Genomic DNA, 18943 nt, shown 5'->3' with positions numbered 1-18943 from the left:
CCTTTAAGTGCAGTGTCATCATAGTTAGAAAATGTCATTTATATTTTTTATTTCTTTGCACCCAAATTAAATTCTTCAAGGCCCAAGTAAGATTGTTATTTGACTCTAGGTCACTTCTGAGTAGGCAGATGGGGGGAGTGAGTAAGATGGAATTAGGTAAACGGATGTGAAAAGCTCAAGTTCAGATGCAGTAACATTTACCCTAGTGAAAGCACCATAAAGCAGTAAACTGGCCTGCAAGACTTTCTTGGCCATTGCAAAGGGCAGTGGGATAGGCAGATATACAAAGTGCCAGGGAATGCCACTGACAAACCTAGCTGTAAATCTAGCTAGATGTGACACCAATACTTCAAGAAAGATACCTTTAACAAGATCACCATGATGACCAAGTTGCCTTTAATATTTAATTCCCAGATGCTCTCCCTGTCCAGAGTGCAAACCCACTCTGTTTACAGTGCTAATGCAGTAGTAGAAGTCCTATAAAGTTGAAGTTTTGGGTTTTGTTTTCTACTTAGCTTCTTTCAGCACAGAATATGAAATGGCACCCAATAATAATCATGATTCATTTGTAACACTATGTCTGTGGTATATAATCCCATGTGTCATTACTGCTATTCCTGGTTGGCATTTAATGCATCAGTAAGTGTCCTGGGTTCAGCTACAGCAGTCATTTTTTCTCCTTCTTAGTAGCTGGTGCAGTGCTGTGTTTTTGACTTTCAGTCTGGGAACAATGCTGATAACACCGATGTTTTTAGTTGTTGCTAAGTAATGTTTACTCTGACCAAGGACTTTCTCAGTCTCATGCTTTGCCAGAGAGGAGGGGAAGCCAGGAGGAAGCAGAGACAGGACACCTGACCCAAACTGGCCAAAGGGGTATTCCATACCACAGCACGTCATGCCCAGTATATAAACTGGGGGGAGTTACCCGGAAGGCCCAGATCGCTGCTCGGGTCGGGCTGGGTATCGGTCGGCGGGTGGTGAGCGGTTGTGTCCTTTTCCCTTGTTATTCCTCTTATCATTATTATTGGTAGCAGTAGTGGTTTGTATTATACCTTAGTTACTGGAGAGCTGTTATCTCAACTCGTGGGAGTTACATTCCTTCGATTCTCCTCCCCATCCCTCCGGGAGCGGGGGGAGGAAGGAAAAGGGGGGGAGTGAGCGAGCGGCTGCGTGGTTCCAAGTTGCCGGCTGGGCTTGAACCACGACAGTAAGTATGCCTTGTTTCCCTCAAACTGATTATATTTTATCCAGAAAATACCTCAGAATGATTGCACTTATGAAAAAGAACCAAAAATTAATCTTTCTACAGTGCTCTTCAGACTTCACACTGTGCTATTACAGAAGAAACATTTGCAATCTAAGCAAGGTTCAGGCAGAGTATCCCTAAAACAGAGCTGAAATGGCATATTAGCCATTTTTCTGCTTAGAACAGTACCTTTTGTTTGTTGGCTTTTTTTGTAATCCTATCTTCAATTTGGTTTCCTTACGTAAAAGGAGAAAAATCAAACATAGTGTCTTTGTAATCATTCAGAGCCTATGCAGCATGCCTATGTAGCATATAACTGAACAGCAAAGGCCTTATGAAGTAAAAGCAGATGGACTACATTATGTATGTGCCCAGGCATTTTAGAAGAGTATAAGAAGAATTCCTGGGCAGTGGTGACCACAGAAAAACTTGGTTCTCTTGTGTAAACAATGTTTTCCCCAACAGCTGTATTCCCCTTCCTGTTTATTCGTCTCTCCTGAAGAATTCTCTCAGTTTGGTCACATCTGTATTTAATTTATTTTTAAAAATATTTCTTTAGCTATTCTTCTAGCCTTTTCAGATTATTAAGGCTGAGGGAATTTTCCAGATCTCATTTCTACTCTCACAGCCTATTCTGTTTACATTTTTACACTTCATTTAGGTTTCGAATAGGGGCTTTGCCCACACAGACCAGTTTGCCAGGTTAGAGTTTTCATGTGAGCAATAGAACTTGTCTAGGCAATCATCTTTTCTTTGTGATTTTAAGACCAAACCACAGCAGAATAATTAACTGAAAACAGCGTTCAGTTGTTCCTTTTTTTTTAAAAAAGGAAATCAGTATTACATTTAGAGCTTACATGTCTATAATGATTAGATGTAAAAAATGGAGCTTAATTTTTGTCACATCATGTTTGAGAGTGCCTTTTTAATATTGGGGCTAATAATTATTAAGTTGACCTTAATATTGATTTCAATCACTGATTTTTATTATTAAAATATTTGCAGTTTTCTGTTGAAACATTACAAGTTCTGCTGCTTACGTGAACAGAAATTTTTAGGATACATCTGCCTGCCTTTTCTTGAACAAAATACAAGTCTGAAAATGCACAATTAAACCAAGTCTAGCTTTTTTGATTTTAACTAGATTACATGAAACAATGTTGTTAAAAATATATTGTATCTGTAGCCTAGCACTTCATTTTACTCTATTTTACAGCCATTTTGCCAAGTCTCATCTCAGACTTCTTTCTTAAAAATAACCGAACAGATGATGAACCGCCCCTCAAGGGCAAGCATCAATCTCTGGAAGCAACTATACTCTACAAGCAATACCGCTTAAGATGATGTAATCTGTTCCAAGAAGCCTGTTTCCATTTTTAAGTGGCATACTCTTATGTTTTTAAAAGGGCATCTCCATCATATACTGTTACTCTGCTTTTAACCAGTAACAGCCATCAGTGGCATTTAATATACATGAAATGATTTCAGAAAATCATTGATCTTATCTTATTGCATACTCTGATTCTTACAACTGGTACTTGAAGTGGTGAAGTTGCAAGACGATCAAATGCTTACACTGTGAAGAACATTTCTGCTTAAGGTCACGTTTTCAAAAAAGGTACATCTATCACAACCACCTTAAAATGCTTGAGCATTTTGTATGAAAAGTATCTTGAAATGTTTTGTTTTCTCCACTTAATGCTATTGAATTTGACATTGGAGAACCTGGAAAAAACATTACAGCATAAACTGCACAGGAGAAAACACGTCTGCTTTTACAAGGAAAGACAATAATGACAAAGCAAAACCTACAATTTTGTATAAAAAGTACTTTGTGTGTGTTTTGTTTTTGACTACCAAAATTATAGTTAAGTCATTTCCAACAACATATATTTTCATAATAAAAACAACCCCTCAAAAAAAATCTTAAAAAATAATGTTCTTGCTGCTATTCCCTACCAGAATGATACCAAACATACTCTTGGCGGGACATGCATGTCACAAGAAGGGGTATGTGTAGGTGTTGCTTATCATCATATTGTAAGAGCATGCTGTTATCTCTTTATCTCTTGCCGTCACATTGCTACAGTAAGATGCAGATCTTAGAGTGCGGGTGTGACACCATCTTACTAATTTTAGAGTACACAGCTCTCTTGCAGAGATTATTATTGGATCTCACCTATTCATCTGATGAGCAGCAGCAATCCAAACCAGCAAACAGACAGGGAGGAGGAGTGGGATTTTGGTTTTTTAAGGAAGATTTTGAACAAAGAGTGAAAAAGATGGATTATCAGAGGGGTAGATTTTACCATCTCACATTCTTAATAGGCATTATGAAAGCCAGCATTATTTTTCACATTATAGTACCACACGTATCTAACGTGTGGTCTACTAAAGCTACTCAGATTTTTCTGACCTTTCCAGAGCACAACCGCCATCATCTGCCCTCACATAAAAAGGCCTACATTTTTGTCACCTAAAGGCTGATTTAAGTTTTCCAGGTGCAGTTAACCTTGGAACTTAATGTAGAAGTATAACCTCAACAGAAACAGAGACAATGGCTGCCTACAACAGTTTTTTTCTTAAGTTTTTTGTTTCTCTGTATAATTCTTTAAAAATTAATAAAGTTGGTGAACACTGACTACCATAGCTGGCTCTAAACATCAATCACACTGCTATTTATAACTATGGCAGCTGAGGGTCTACTGACTACACCACTGTGACTGCAAGGGCCAAAGACATTTTTCTTTCAGACGCTGGTATACTTCGCTGCTTGGAAAACCAAAGGCTTTCCAGCTCAGTATCATCTGCAGATGTAATTACCATTAGCACATTTTCTTTTGGTTGGCTTTTTAATAACTGAACTAGAATACCACCAATATTCAGGAAACTTCTAAGAGTGTCACCCTCAACTGAACTGTATTTATTAGATGTAGAAAAACACTTGGAAAATATATTACAAATGCACGATTTTGTCCTGGCAGGAAGAGAGTCTAGCTGATCTTTAAGATATTTTCCATCTTTACTTCTATGATTTTCTGAAACCTTGTTTAGTGTCTCTCAGCCAATATTCTCCACTCTCAGCTCCTGAGAACTCTTATTTTTCTAAGCAAAGTTAAATTCATTTTTCCACAAGGAACTGCAACAATCCAGATTCGCAATTTTTTCCTACTAATTTAATAATTTTATTAAAAATTAATAACATTACAAAAAAACCCAAACGACCCGTAATGTTATTTATAAACCTGTGTTGTTAGCCTCTAAATGCCTACAGATTCCCTTTTCATTTTTTTAACAGGAACTGAAATTAAATTTACAAGGATGGAAACTGCGAAGTCTGTTCTCACTTCAAAGATCAGCATCATATTTGTTTTTTCCTCCTTCCCGAGTTTTTTTGCATTTTCTCAGCTCTCTTAAGAGCTTTCAGATGTAACAGACAATTAAAAAAATAATCCTCCAGCACATTTCCACAGTGCCTCCAGGTTTGCAGGGCTGTTTTCAGCTGATGTTAATGGACAGGCAAGTAACAGATGATGCTGTAACATGGTACAGCCCCTTCAACATCACACAAGCCAAAATGCAGTCAGGCAGTGCTAATAGGCCAGGGAAAAGCAGAGGAACAGAGGTGTGGGTCCTGAGATTTCCCTGTAAGGGTGCAGCAGATGTACCTTATCCATACTTCCCGAGATCTTTATGATGAATACATACACTTCAGCATTTCCCTTCCGATCTTTTAATCAATGGATTTATTTAGATCTTCATCTTTATTCCCCAGCTGTCCCCACAAGCTTTAGCTTTCATTTCTTAAAAAGATATTTAACAGAGAATTTGCATAGATCAGCCACTCCCTACATTAGTACGTTTACAAAAAGAACAGTTTAAGGTACTGTTCTTTCATTATCAGTTCTTCTTGTTGCACTTCCCTTTTTCTCACTGCCTTTCCTTTCCTCTTGCCAGATTTATCTTTAAAATGCCATTTAAAGGCACTAATTTTGTTTCAAGTATGTACAGTGCTACAACTAGGAAGAATTTGAGATAAACTGTACCCAAACAACTCAGTTGCAAGCTTCAAGTTTCCTGACAGCTGAACGCAAAGTAAAAGCTAGGCATTAAGGGTCTATAATAATTTAGGATCTTTTGGGGAAATATTCTGACAATTCTCTTCCATGGTAGGATCTATTCCACTTCCTTAACACTTCTGAAGTAGTTTGGAGCTCTGCACTGTGAGGGATGACCTTTCTAATCATCCAGAACAAGGAGGTCCAAAACAAACCATGCTCCTTGTTCTCACAGATCCCATGCAAATACATGGATCAAAACCCAACTCTTTTACCAGACAGCACTCCATCTAATACATACTGTTTTACAAACTCACATATATGCTGTAATATCCAGATACCACAGAGATAGATACAGGACTTGCACTGTATGCCAAGCAGATCAATCTCATAGCATTTACTTAGGTCTGCTGCAACCAGCCCATGCATCACTCCTTACCCCTAGACAGCTTCAACCTGTTCTTTATCCCATCTGAGCTTCATTTGGTTCATACAGAAGCAGAACTCCTAAAAAAGCAGCTTTGACAAAGCAGAGAGGACTAGATAACAGGGAGAAACAAAGCTCAACCCTTCAGGTACCCAGTTCTCAGTACACTACTGCAGCACATCTTGTCTCAGGGACCCCAGCATGGTCACTGGGTACTTACAAAGCCACTCCAGCTTTGGTTCAAGTCTGAGAATGAAGGGGAAGCAGAAAACTAGAAGAACGATGGAAGTGAAAAACAAATAAAGGAATAATATGCTCTATCAATGTAGCATGATACATATCCTGCCATGTTCTCTCACTTTTAACTTGTTATAGGTGGCATTGAAACATCTAGGTTTGATAAGATAGGCTATATTGCAATATGTAAGCGTCTGAGGTAGCTTAACTAAGTAAAATTAAAAAGCAGGGTCTCTTCTGTGTTCCTGTAGGCTGCACATAGGAGGCTTCAGCCTGGTATGAAAGCTTATCACTTAGCACATTGGCATATTCCTTCTCAGAAAATGCATGGCAAAGCTTAAATTTTTCAGAGCTAGAGGAAGGACACTGGGGGACTATCAGCACTTACGCAATTTGGTCTATATTTTTACAACAACATGGCAGAGTTCATGCTATAGGGTACAGTTGTCAGACAGATAAACAACCTGGATTTAAGAACCTTAAGAATCTGATCAGTGGTGGAGAATTTGGTAAAAGGCTATTAAATTATTCTAATTGTTTTAAATATCACAGCATTGCCAAGACACTGTTTAGAATCTCTCAAGCAACACTTCAAACTGTGAACTTGGGACGGAAGACCTCTATATCTAGAATAGCACTGGAGTATTCATAAAAGCTTTCAATAGGGGAGGGGAAAAAAAAGAAAAAAAGAAAAAGCAAAGTTACATAGCATTTATAGAACTGTGCAGGGAAAAGTAAATACTTCACCCACTTCCTTTGTTTGACTTGAGTAGCTACAATCACACAGGTATTTTCAAACAAGAACGTAAAAGGCTGTTCTGCAGTGTTCTGGGACACTTTGAAAGCGGTAGTATTGCCACATCTCACATTTTAAGACTGATGCCTTGAGAACAGCATTAGAAAATTCTTTCAAGTACCTCATTGTTTTGAAAGAGAGCTACAAAAACGCCAATGTTTTAACTCAGATTTTATCAGCTCTGAAAATACTGACTCAACTATTGATCTTTTAGCCTGAGCTATTCTGAGGGAAGGTATGAAAAACCCATATGGATTTATTTAGCTTTGGTCTCCAAAATCGAGTACTGTATCTGTATATATAATGACATATTTAGTATTATATTACAAAAGGCTACATACTTGAAAAACAAGTCCTACGACCAAGTGATAGAAATACCGCTGATGCACTAGTTGTACTAAAGATCACTAAACCAGCACTGTTTACCTGAAATAAAAAAGATGTTTACTGATGTAATACTTGGGATTTTTACAACTAGAAGTCTGAAGAAAACTTACTTTCAAGTGCTTTGCTCAAGGATCAGTTTCATTAACTGCTTGCTGCTGTATCACAAGATATGCAGCTCCAGATCAAACACTTCTCTCGGGTGATGGTATATTTTAGAACCAGAACACATCAGTAATTATGGCATCTTTCTCAACACAGAACTAGCATGACTTTGTAAATTATTGTTACAGATCCAAAATAAGTCCTAAAATCCCAGCATTACACTGCCACACTATGGCACAATTAAGATCTGCAAGCAAGAATAGAACAAGATGACAATAAAAATTAATTATTTAGGACTAAGCATCCATCATTAATTTTGTTTGCCTACTACATTTGTAAAGCACTAAAACGGAGCTGTTATGTCTTGTTAATCAACAGCTAGCTAAGTACATTATGCTTGAGGATTTTATTTTTGTATTTTTGTTTTCCAAAATGAAAAAAGAGAAAGTTTACTATCTCCAAGTGTTAAAATCTTCAAAGACTAGTTTGATATGCCTGTTGCACAGATGGGATATGTAGGGAAGTGGATACCAAGGGCATCTTCTCTGCTGGCTACAAATTATAGAGCTTTTTGTTCTCTGCATTACAATGTGATCTGAAAGGTCTTCAGTTGACAGCCAGCCCGAGGAAAGAAAGGTTCAAATGACCTTCGTCAAGTTTTGGGTTGTTTTTTTTAACTATTTGTGGTAATGCTACAAGATTTTAGAATCTACATTATTTCTTTATGTCAAGATATAACTCATTTCAGACCTAGAAATATTTCAAAATACTTAGTATTTCCACATTTTTACTACTAAGTTTTGTAAGACATTTAAAAAATACCCCAAAACCCTGAGACAAATATTTTTGCTGACCTTGAAGCACAGCAACCCAAGATGGCTGAAATTTCACATCTAACTTTTTAACTACAGCAGATCACTGTACAAAGCATACATTATTTTAATTACTTTGCCATTTATATAATTTATACCTTCCATAGCATTTGTTTTGCAAGAAAGCTATAAATCAATTTTGTATGACCATTACCAGTACTGCTTTATTCATTCTAACATTCCATTTTTTAAGTGTTTTGCTAATAAATCAAACGTTATACATAAGCAATTGGCTGAGGCCAAGACCACACCAATTATTTTACCTGCAAGAACTCGCCATTATAAACATTTCCCACAAGGCATAATAAAACACGTCTGGTGCCACAAGACTTACAGGAATATCCTGTACTGAAGCATTAAATAAAGATGACTAGCTGGGGTTTCATTTGTTCCACCCCTTCCTTAATTACTATTGTCACCACTTCAGTTTACAAAAACTAGCATAGCCTAGATGCATGCCAGTCTTTTCCCGTTAGGATTCAAGCTTTTAAAAAAAATCACAAATTAAGTATCTTTTGTCTCCAAACACTTTCAGGCACAAATTACTTAAACTATCAATGAACGCTGTTTTCTCTTTTGTACATTACCTGTTTCTAAGCCACATGCACATACACTTTCATACAATTTTTGTTATTAGGCCTCTGCTTTCAATCATCACACAATTCCTGTAAAATTTTTTACTGCCTTTATTCAAAGCACAAGCCACCATTTTATACGTAGGATTCTACCTCCTCCTAATAGTCAAGATGTATAAACAGCAAACTGTGAACATTATAGTCTTCTAGCAAAATCGGCTCCAGAGCCTCACAAGCAAATCTGAAGTTCTCATGAGTGTTCCTGAACTGACTGGGACAGGATGAGTCCAAGCAAATTCAGTACTCACACCTGGTAGCAAAACTGCAGACTGCCACCCAGGACTTATGGTTTTTGGAAGCTCTTTAGAAGGAAAGAAATTTAGTAAACTTGAGTGATACTGAAATTTATGGAGACTGCATTCTTAGCAGTTTTAGTGTTTAGCAGTTGCCTAAGAGTCATGCTGAAGTGCACGAGGAAACAGAAAACAAATGCCATATTTGCAACTCCCCCCCAAAATCAAACAGCAAATTCTGTAAATGTTGGTCTTTAACTGTACCCAAAGATTTAGCAGCAGATCCTGCAGCATTTCTTTTACTCTGTACTTTCATTTGCAAAAATAAGTTTTCCCTTCCCCAGCTGACAGTAGTCATATCTTCCTGTGTTTAGGCATTCAGGCATCACAGCTAAGTATTTAAAACCAGATAACCTGCTTTAAATTTATATTATTTAAATTAGAAAGCTTTAGGCTGAAGTTAAATAGACTACTGAAAAATGATGTTTCTTAGTACTGTATCTTTCCTCACAGCCCACTCTGTGAAGGATACTGTATTCCGTATCAGATTAATTGGACTCCTGTCACATGGAAAAGATTAGTTATGATAAATTGCATCCTTAGTGCTGCTGAAATTTGTCTTCCTTGGAAGAATTAAAACTATGCTTCACTGTCATTCATCAGGCATCCCCCCTTCCAGGAAACTACAGGAAATTTCATACCTTCCTGAACTTTTCCATCTGCTTATAAAGATCTGGATCCAGCTCCTGAGACACATCCTTCATCCAGAGTAGAGCTCCTCTATATTCAGTCCGATATTGTTCCATTCGGTTTACTGTCAGAGAAGTGTCTGATATAGCCCTGTATCTGAAAGTCTCCACTTCTTGGTATAATCTACTTAAAGGAGTACGCAGTGCTAATCTGAAGGAAGGCATGGAGGAAAGAAAGGAAGGAGAAGAACATGTCAAAAGAGTTGTTCCACAAAAGCAGACAGATTAATACAACCACTGACACTTTAGTAGCAATCAAAAAACCATGCACTGCCAAAATAGTTCACTTAAGTGTAGCGCATGTTTGGATGGTTCTACAGCTTGGTTGGGGGTACATATGAATGGATTAATTTTGCATGAATACTGTGTTCGTCATCTTCCTGTTCAAGTAGTGACTTTTTGCTTACATATGCAAGTAGACATGGAACCTTTTCTAATGCATATCCATATTTTAGTTAGCCAAGCTGCTTGTGTGTACGCTATTATCATTCCTCTTCACAAGTTGGATTTAACAACTCTAACAATGTACCTGAGGTAACTATTACTGGATACATACCACAGATGTATCAGTATTGCCATGTTAAGCCTCACAAAAAGCACTTTCTTTAGCCTTTTAATCTTCAAATGTAAAGGTAAATAAAGAAGTCATCGGTCAAATACATGATGATCTCTTTTTTTTTTTTTTTTTTTTTTTAAAGGAATCTGAACAATTCCTTTGAAGGACATTCAACTTGCGGAAGGGTTTAGGCATTTTCTTAAACATTTCTTCCAGCAAACACACTTTGGAAAGGCAGTAGGGGACACTGTTGTCTTCCCTATGTCATCACTTTGGCTCCTAATGGGATCTCAAAACTAAATAGGACTACTTTTGCTTTGCTTCCTCCTGCTGGTTCTGCTTTCTTCTTGGTTGCCAGCAGCCACCTCACTGAAATGGGTTCAATCAGTTCCACAGCACTGCCGAGTCAGTTTAATGCGCTACTTAGCGACTTCCTAGGCATACGAGAATTTCTAATTTCAGCTCCAGTAACCAGCAAATTGTGTCTTCTTGATCTCCAACTACTGAGCTAGCTATTTGCATACAACACAAGAGCAGACCAAGTTCAACATGACCTTGGGGATGGCTCAAGAAGAGAAGCCAGACAAACAACTGGTTCTATTTTTATGTGAGTTCATTTTAAAAGTTGCTTTAAAAATGCATTAAGTGAGAGATACAATAAAATGTGAGCTTGTTAGTGTACTCCAGCCCTCCTCCCCTCCCCAGTTTTTTCTCATTCTACAAATACTTACCCAGCCATTGAAAGTAAAACTCAGTTTATGTAGACATGTCATACACTGGGATTTCTATAAACAGTTAGACTTTATAAAGAAGGAAATCATCAGTGCTTTTGCTTAAAGGTGCCTTACATGTGTTTTAAAGATACCACTCATAGCTGTTACTGGATGTGCTAATGATCAAACTCTAACCCAAGATAAACATATGAAATTCTCAGTGTTCTGTATGCAATGTTTTATTTTGAGCCAAACAGCTGCACTATTAAGCTAAAGCTGGAAAGTCTCACAGTAGTTAAGAGCCCCCAAAATTCCTGTAAAATATCACAGAATAGAATTTTCCATTGCAAATGATGGTGAATTTCAAATTTTCATAGTCCCAATACTGTTAAAAAAAAAAGGAAAAGAAAAAAAAACCACCATAGTACTAATCAGTTATTGTTACTTATAAACTCTTTGAGCAAACACAGGGTCAGTGAGACATCAAGGGCTCTGGGAAACAGACGTGTTTGTGTATATGTGTGTCTCTCTAGATTCTTCACCTCTTACTGATTTGTTCCTACCCAACCTACATGAGCTCAGTGGGGATCTAAGACCTTCTCATGTTAAGGTTGCAGCAGAAACTGGCATCCTGACTCCTCCTTTCTCCTCTATCTACTTGAGGTATATGAGACTCCATGGCCCAGAAGAAGGCATTTCCTTACCCATTTCCCTGCCCTCCCAGGACCCAGACACCTCCACAGTGAGTCTGCTGTAGCATTTCTCTGCAGAGTAAGAGTGATGCAAAGCAGAAGAGGGACCTGACATGAGTGCCTTTACAAGCCCACTCCTAGCGAGGTGGTGCAGATACACCTGTACAGCTTCCTGAACTGCTTTGCTGTACAAGGCGCAAGCAGGGGATCTGGAGATACACAGATAACATAGCAGGTCCATAAGACAAAAAACAGGATCAGGCAAAACTACACAGAGCAAGCCAGTAATATTGCAAATACTACAGCAAGCTTGGTCAATAATAACTTTCTTATAATTTGGTTCCTCACACATTTCAAATGGCAAAATGAATTACGCCAATGGTGAATCAACTACAATTATCCCACATACTCTGTAAATCAGACAGCAATTCTGACACATATACCTTTGCTGAGAAGAAAAGCAGAGGGCCTTTCCTGTGGCTTGCATCATTTTTCCTGCTCTCGTTTTATCCTGAGAGCCCTGCAATCGAAGAAACTTCCCCAATTCATTTTCTTCCTGAGAAAGAACTAACGAAAAATAAATGAGTGGTCAAACATGTTATTTAATAGGTTCCTAATAGCTTTAAAACTGGCTTAACATCAGCTAGCCTAAGTCCCTCTAAATCCAAGCAGCACAGCAAAAACGTAATTTCACAGAATTTCTGCATTTAGTAAACAGAAGATCTGCATCACTTGACACATTTGCTGATATATTTTAGAATCACAAAATTCTATCAGTGCTAAAAGACAACAGGAAAAACAAGAAACATGCTATTAGTTTCTTGAATAAAAATATTAGGTTGGTTAGATTACACAAAGGTCTCAATCTTGACTAAAGTATCTTTTAGTCATGGGTTTTAAGACTTGTTCGGCTTGGGGTTTTTATTTTTCTTTTTTTATCATCATTATTATTTGGTTGGTTGTTTTGGGGGGGATTTTTAGTCATATTTTACCACCTACACTGCCTCAGCTGATTTTTGGTAGCATACTTTCTCTGAAGATAATTCCGAGTTATACTACCCAAAGCTTGTTCACTTCCTTTTCCCTTGCTCTCCATTTTTCATGCTTGACTACAGAAATGAATTTTTCATATGAAAAATCTAGTAAAAGAACATTAATTTTCAAATTACTTTGCAAGATTATTTTACAACTTTAACATTTTACACAATCCAAACACTATTTTAAAATTATATGTCAACTATCTGAAATATTTCTATTTCAAATAAAGTGATTCTTTTTTGAACTAGAAGATGACACTGAACTGTTGAGTACTTCCAAGCTGGAACAATGGGTCTTCATGATCTCACATCCTTACAAAAACATTTCATTATGGTCTCATCTACTAGTCTTCCAAGGTAGTTGTTTCTTAAAGTTCCAATTTCTTCCCACTATGAATGGCCTAATACAATGAAAAAAAGATTCCTTGAAGTCCTCAATCTTTTTCCAAATGTTGGCAGTCAAATCCAATGCAGACTCACAGCATACTCTGGTAGAATGTGCTGCATCCACATCTTTGTGTCAAGAGATTTCATCTACTACTCTGGAACACTTCTTGAAGTAAGTACACTACTATTCTGTATTCTAATTTTACCTCCAGATCCCGAAACATTATCTCTTTGGACAGACAAAAGACCCAAGAAAATATGAACAACATTCCACAGAAGAAAGTAAATTGAAAGCTATCTCCAAAGTTGGATTCTCTTTTCCAGGCCAGAAATCACAGCAGTAGAGACCAAACAATACTGATTGCAGAGAACATTTAGAGGTCATTTAATACAATCTGCTGCTTGAAACTTCTTATAGGAGGACCCTGTCTCCTCCCAATAACTGCCACTAATTACTATACACCTGCTACAGCCAAGTCAGCATTATCAAATTCATCATAATAGCATGGATTACTTAATTATAAAACTAATAAGCCCAATAGTCTTCATAGTCAATACTGATTAAAAAAAAAGATTCCATAATGCAGACCTACTTATTTTAACTACTATATTCGACCATACTTACAACAAATCCGTTTTTGATACAGTTCAATTGCTTTCAGCAGCTCCATACACGTTCTCTGAATAGAATGGAACAGCTGATATTGAAACAAAGTACACAAAAAAATTTGTAAGCATATACAAGAAACACCGACGATTCAAATACAAAAGAAAGCTTAATTTTTGTAGAAACTATTAGGACCACTATTTTCTTCTTGAACAATGAGTAATTTTTCCAGAGTGAAAGTAATTTTTCCTTATCAACTGTGTTTTCCTTTCAATTAAGCTGTCCACTGAAACTACAGACAGACCTATCGTAACTTATGAAAGGAAAACAAAGACAAAAATAATTTTGGAAACAGATCTATTATAAATAGCTGATAGTTAACCAAACTACTCATGTTGGAGTTTTTCTAATTGATATATTTGCATACATATGAAGGTGTAGTACAAATCTTTGTTTCTAAAAAAACTCATAATAGAATAAAATGTTATCAAAATTTGTATCATGTTTATCATGCGTAGTAATATGCATACTGAATTTTTAATACTACAAAGTCTAGTGGAACAAACTTGCACCGGTATTCCAACATAGGAAATTACAGATTTAAACTGAAATTTTACTGGCATAGCTCTAGTTTTCTAACCAAATTTATAAAGTAGCATTTTCCATAGGAAGGGGGGAAGGAGGGGGGAAAGTCAGTCTTGACTAAATTTGGGGATTGTTTCTAGGAAATAGAAAAAATACTACTCTTTCTGTCTGTCCACCTAAAATCTCCAACCTGCAACTTAAACCTCACCCCTGGTGTATCAAGCACTGCACAAATATATGCAAAATGGACTTGTGGCACAGGAACTGTCTTTCTTCACGCTTGACTTCGTGTACTTTTACAGGAGTCTTTTAGACTGTGTTACTTGCAGTTGAGAAGTTGCTAAAATGAAAACATGCTTATAGTTTTGTATCTGGTAAACGCAACTCTCCCAATTTCGAATCCCACCTGAGCTAATTAAGCATCCTTTTTGATGAACCTGCAACACAATAAGCATGGTAAGGACTCAGGTATGTTTTTATAAGATATTATTACAGCCTTCCAGCTTGTTTTAAATCAATGCTCTTGATTTATAACCCATCATGAAGAGCCCATAGATAGAATCATCACATTATAAGTTATCACTATATAGCTAACACTACAAAGATTTGTTTGTTGTAAACCAGCCTCTTGTATTTCAGCTAAAATGTGAATAAACTGAGAATCTTAAGTCAACAATTTTCTACAAAATTGCAAGAAAACCAGTAAGGCAAAACCTTCCTCCTTATATAACAAAACAATAGAGACAAAATGTAGCTGGACACTAACTTGATTATCACACTTTGGAAGTCCATTCTCTGTTTCGCTTTGTGTCAAAGACAATCAAGCTCTTCAATTTGTAGAGCCTCAATTTTTTTTTTTCCAGTGGGGTTGAACATACTGACAGTAGAGCTGTATTTCTCACACAGCAGGATTCCTTCTCTTGGTGACACTTCACAGACTTTCAGAAGCTTCTTGGGTCATGTCAGAACCCACCTATCTGCACAAAAGCTCCAGAGAGCAGGCCACATTATGCACCTTGCTCCTTCTTGGCATACTGTATGTTTTTCCCTGCAGTGGTATTTTATAACTGTAAAAAGAATATAATTTGTATATACTAAAGAATACTATTTAAAAAAAAAAATTCTTGAACTGATATAAGCAAAGGATAAGAATGATTAATATAAGTACAAATGACCATCTCCTGCTCTCCCCTAACAACAAAAGGACCAAAACCTGAAAATATGCATCAGGGATATTTGTTTCCAAATAAGGTCTGAGGGACGTGAGTTTGTGTGTTAGAAAATGCCACTATGTTCCCCATATTTACATAGGTACTTTTGTAAAAAATTGGAAAATATATTACGAGAAAGTAATTATATGACTGTATATACACTATTATATACTAGGTGTACACATATTAGAAGCTTGATGGAAATGAACACATTTTAAGAATTAACAAAGAATACACATTATGTAAATATTACAAACCTCAAGTTTTGCATCCAGATCTGCATCTGAAGCCACAACATGTTCATCTTCTTTTTTTCCTGTAACTTTTATAAGGGTTTGCTTTGTTTTCCAGTATTTTTGTTGCATTTTATTGACCACAGATTTTTCTTGACTTTGAGCATATTGGTCATAAAATTCCCTTGGATAATTGCTAGAATATTAAGAAACAAAATTACAAAGCTTCAATAAGATGCTTAAAAAAATAAATCTAACATGCTAGATTAATACATTTCTATCAAGAATATTGCATTTGCATGCAAACATGTACCTTCTAACATGCGTTTCCTCATTATGCATTGACAACAAAGCAATTAAATTAGTACATTAACTTTCCCATCCTACTTTGGAAAATAACAGACTACTTTCAATTTGAATGTCTTTAGCATGTACTTCAGCAGTATCACCAAATAATCAGCTACAAAGAATTCTTCCCAATGCATTATGGAATAATTTATAGCCCATGGAATCAAATTTTTATTTTTATAACTAATAGGAGAGATTCAAGTGAACTAGTGGAGTTGCTTAGGCAGCAATTTCATGCAAATTCAGCAGTGTTGGTACTTCTAAAAGTTCATTTTATGAATGGAATTAGATTACTTCTTGCCCTCCCTTTTTTACAATTGAATAATAAAGACTTAGAAGAGCACTCATCTCTTTCGAGCATGCTACGTGAAAGGTAGGTCGCTCACGACTCCTTTTATGCATGCAATGACTACATGACAGCTGTGGGTGCATATATATGTAATCTTTTTTCAAGGATTATTTTCTACTGACAGATGACTCCGCATTCCTGTAGCAGACCAGCAGAATAAAAAGTGTGATCGAAAGACAAACTCCCTATCCCACAATATTTAAACCACAACAAGATGGCTTAATAGAAAATATAGCTTTACCATGAAATCTCTCTCAGCAAGTGTTATTCCATAATTAACTTTTGCAAAAGTACATGCCTTTTCCCCTACTTGTATATATAAAAAGCTGCAGTAATTTTGCAGATCTTTAGAAGTAAAAGGTTGCTAGGACTTGCTATATTAAATATTCCAGGAAGATAAAAAAGCTTGAGTTTATTTTGAAAAAAATAAAGAGACCTCCACCTGTTGAGTGACAAACTGTGGTTCACTACTGAGATACTGCCCACTAACTCTGTTCGCAACGCACAGACAGCTCAGGGATGCTATCCCAAGAGGTCTTCAGACCGAATATACACATTGGTACTACACATGTATTGAGACACACAGGTATGTGTATATATATGTGTATTGCTTGCTGTGAATAATATGGTCATTCTGAAACAAACCATTGGTACACGTTCCCCAAAAGGGTGGCAAATCTGCTCTGTATAGTTACTCGTGAAACAGTTTAAGCTGAAAAGGAAATCTGTCTCATGGGGATTTGTTACTTCCTTTAGTTGTTTTTTAATCAGTTTTAGGACACAATGCCTTAATCACAGAAGAAATTAAACTGGAAGTGAGCAAGGACAAGATTCAAAATGCACTTATATACAGCAACTCTTGACTTCTTCCCCAAACTTTGAAAGCAAAGATATTTACCTATTTAATTCTACACAGACATTAGTTTCAAAAGTTTAATTTATTAATTTCATTAAAGGTTATTTTGGTGCTACAGAACAATATAAACAACATACGCCAACCATACCACATTTCATGCGAAATTCTACACAAACCAAACTTTAACTGCTCTTACAACAGCTTATCAAGTTAGGTGAAGCCTATAATGACCTAACATATGCTGTATGACATATACTTTCAAATATGAAATCTACAACCTCTAATAAATAACAAGAAGATCCCCCTGGATTTTGTGAGAACAGAATGTGAGAGTTTAATAAAAATATCATTACTTTAAAAATAATAATAAAAAAATAAAAATCAAACTGCTCATAAGATAGCATAAGGACCCCAGCTGCCCAGCTAGTTGTGTGCTTTAACTTCTGCTACAGCTGTGCAAATAACCAGTATCTCAGTTCAGTGGTCAAACGAAGAAAACACCATAATTTATCTGATGCCAAACAGCCTCAATAACTACCTCACCTGAGCTCACTAGAAATTCTGGGGACATGGTACAAGGAGTAAATATTAGTTCTTAATATGAGGTCCCCCCCCAAAATTAACAATGCTGGGATTAATAGATTCCTGAATTAGAGAGTGACAAATCAATTGAAGAGATAAGAGAAATACAATCATAGCATGATTTGGGTTGGAACGGACCTTAAACATCATCTAGTTCCAACCCCAATAATCTTTTGCCAATATACACAAATTACGCTTCTAATTTCATCTGGAGAATTTAATGGCTCCTGTTTATACTTAAGACAGTGAAAGATTTACAATCCCATTACTGAAGTATTTGGTAGCAATTTTTACTGGTAGATAATTATCAATACTTTTTAATATGGATTTTGTGTCAAGCAATCATGGACATATTTAGGTTTTGTTGAACAATCAGAACATGAAACTAAAAGAAGGATGTACTTGATTGTGAAATTGACAACCACGGATAAACCTTTTGAAATACGACAGTTCATACACCTATTCTATTAAAACAAGAAATCAGTAATGTGCTATTTTTCTCTCTAGTCAATTTACTTGTTTTTCCATTCTTTGGCAGTCTTTCATCTTTTATTTTTATTCTTTTTAAACGGAATGTCTACCAATGACTTCACATAATACTAGATGCTAGAACATGATGTGTGATGAACTCAGGCTGTGACGGATCAACATGCCAAACACCATTAGCTCTCCAGAATAAGAAAAAATTATCAAGGTACTTACTACTTATGACCTTCCATGTTTCTTGTTTTCTTCAGACACTTAAATAAAATAAGAAATTATCAGTTAATACAAACATCTTTGAAACATGATGTTCAAGTTAGACACTAGAAGGCCCTTACCTTTTCATGCAGAAAATGACTGTGTTGTAGCATTGTGTTTACCATGTTACGACAGAAAACTGTTCAATCTGCGGACCAAATGCCTTCCTCATGTAACATGGAATTCTCACTTAAATCCATGACAAACACATTTAAGTGGTGTCACGGATGTTGCCAATTATTACCTTAACAAATTTTCCAATTTACCTGGCATAACAACGAGGTGGTTGGTGACAGTCAGCATG

At 36.4% G+C, this 18943-nt stretch overlaps 1 protein-coding gene across 1 annotated transcript in view; it reads right to left on the bottom strand.

Annotated features, from left to right (window-relative positions):
* ICA1 (islet cell autoantigen 1, 69kDa) overlaps positions 1-18617 on the bottom strand; it is a 59766-nt gene extending 41149 nt beyond the window's left edge. The window contains exons 1-5 of the mRNA XM_010019092.1: positions 18601-18617; positions 15788-15959; positions 13753-13825; positions 12147-12270; positions 9695-9893 (exon numbers count right to left, since the gene is read on the bottom strand). Coding sequence (XP_010017394.1) covers positions 9695-9893; positions 12147-12270; positions 13753-13825; positions 15788-15959; positions 18601-18617 — 585 coding nt within the window. The remainder of the gene's footprint in view (positions 1-9694; positions 9894-12146; positions 12271-13752; positions 13826-15787; positions 15960-18600) is intronic.
* Positions 18618-18943: the final 326 nt, after the last annotated feature.

This window comes from Nestor notabilis, unplaced genomic scaffold, assembly GCF_000696875.1.
Source record: "Nestor notabilis isolate BGI_N333 unplaced genomic scaffold, ASM69687v1 scaffold15767, whole genome shotgun sequence".
Classification (NCBI taxonomy): Eukaryota; Metazoa; Chordata; class Aves; order Psittaciformes; family Psittacidae; genus Nestor; species Nestor notabilis.
This window is presented reverse-complemented; position numbering and strand designations above follow the sequence as displayed.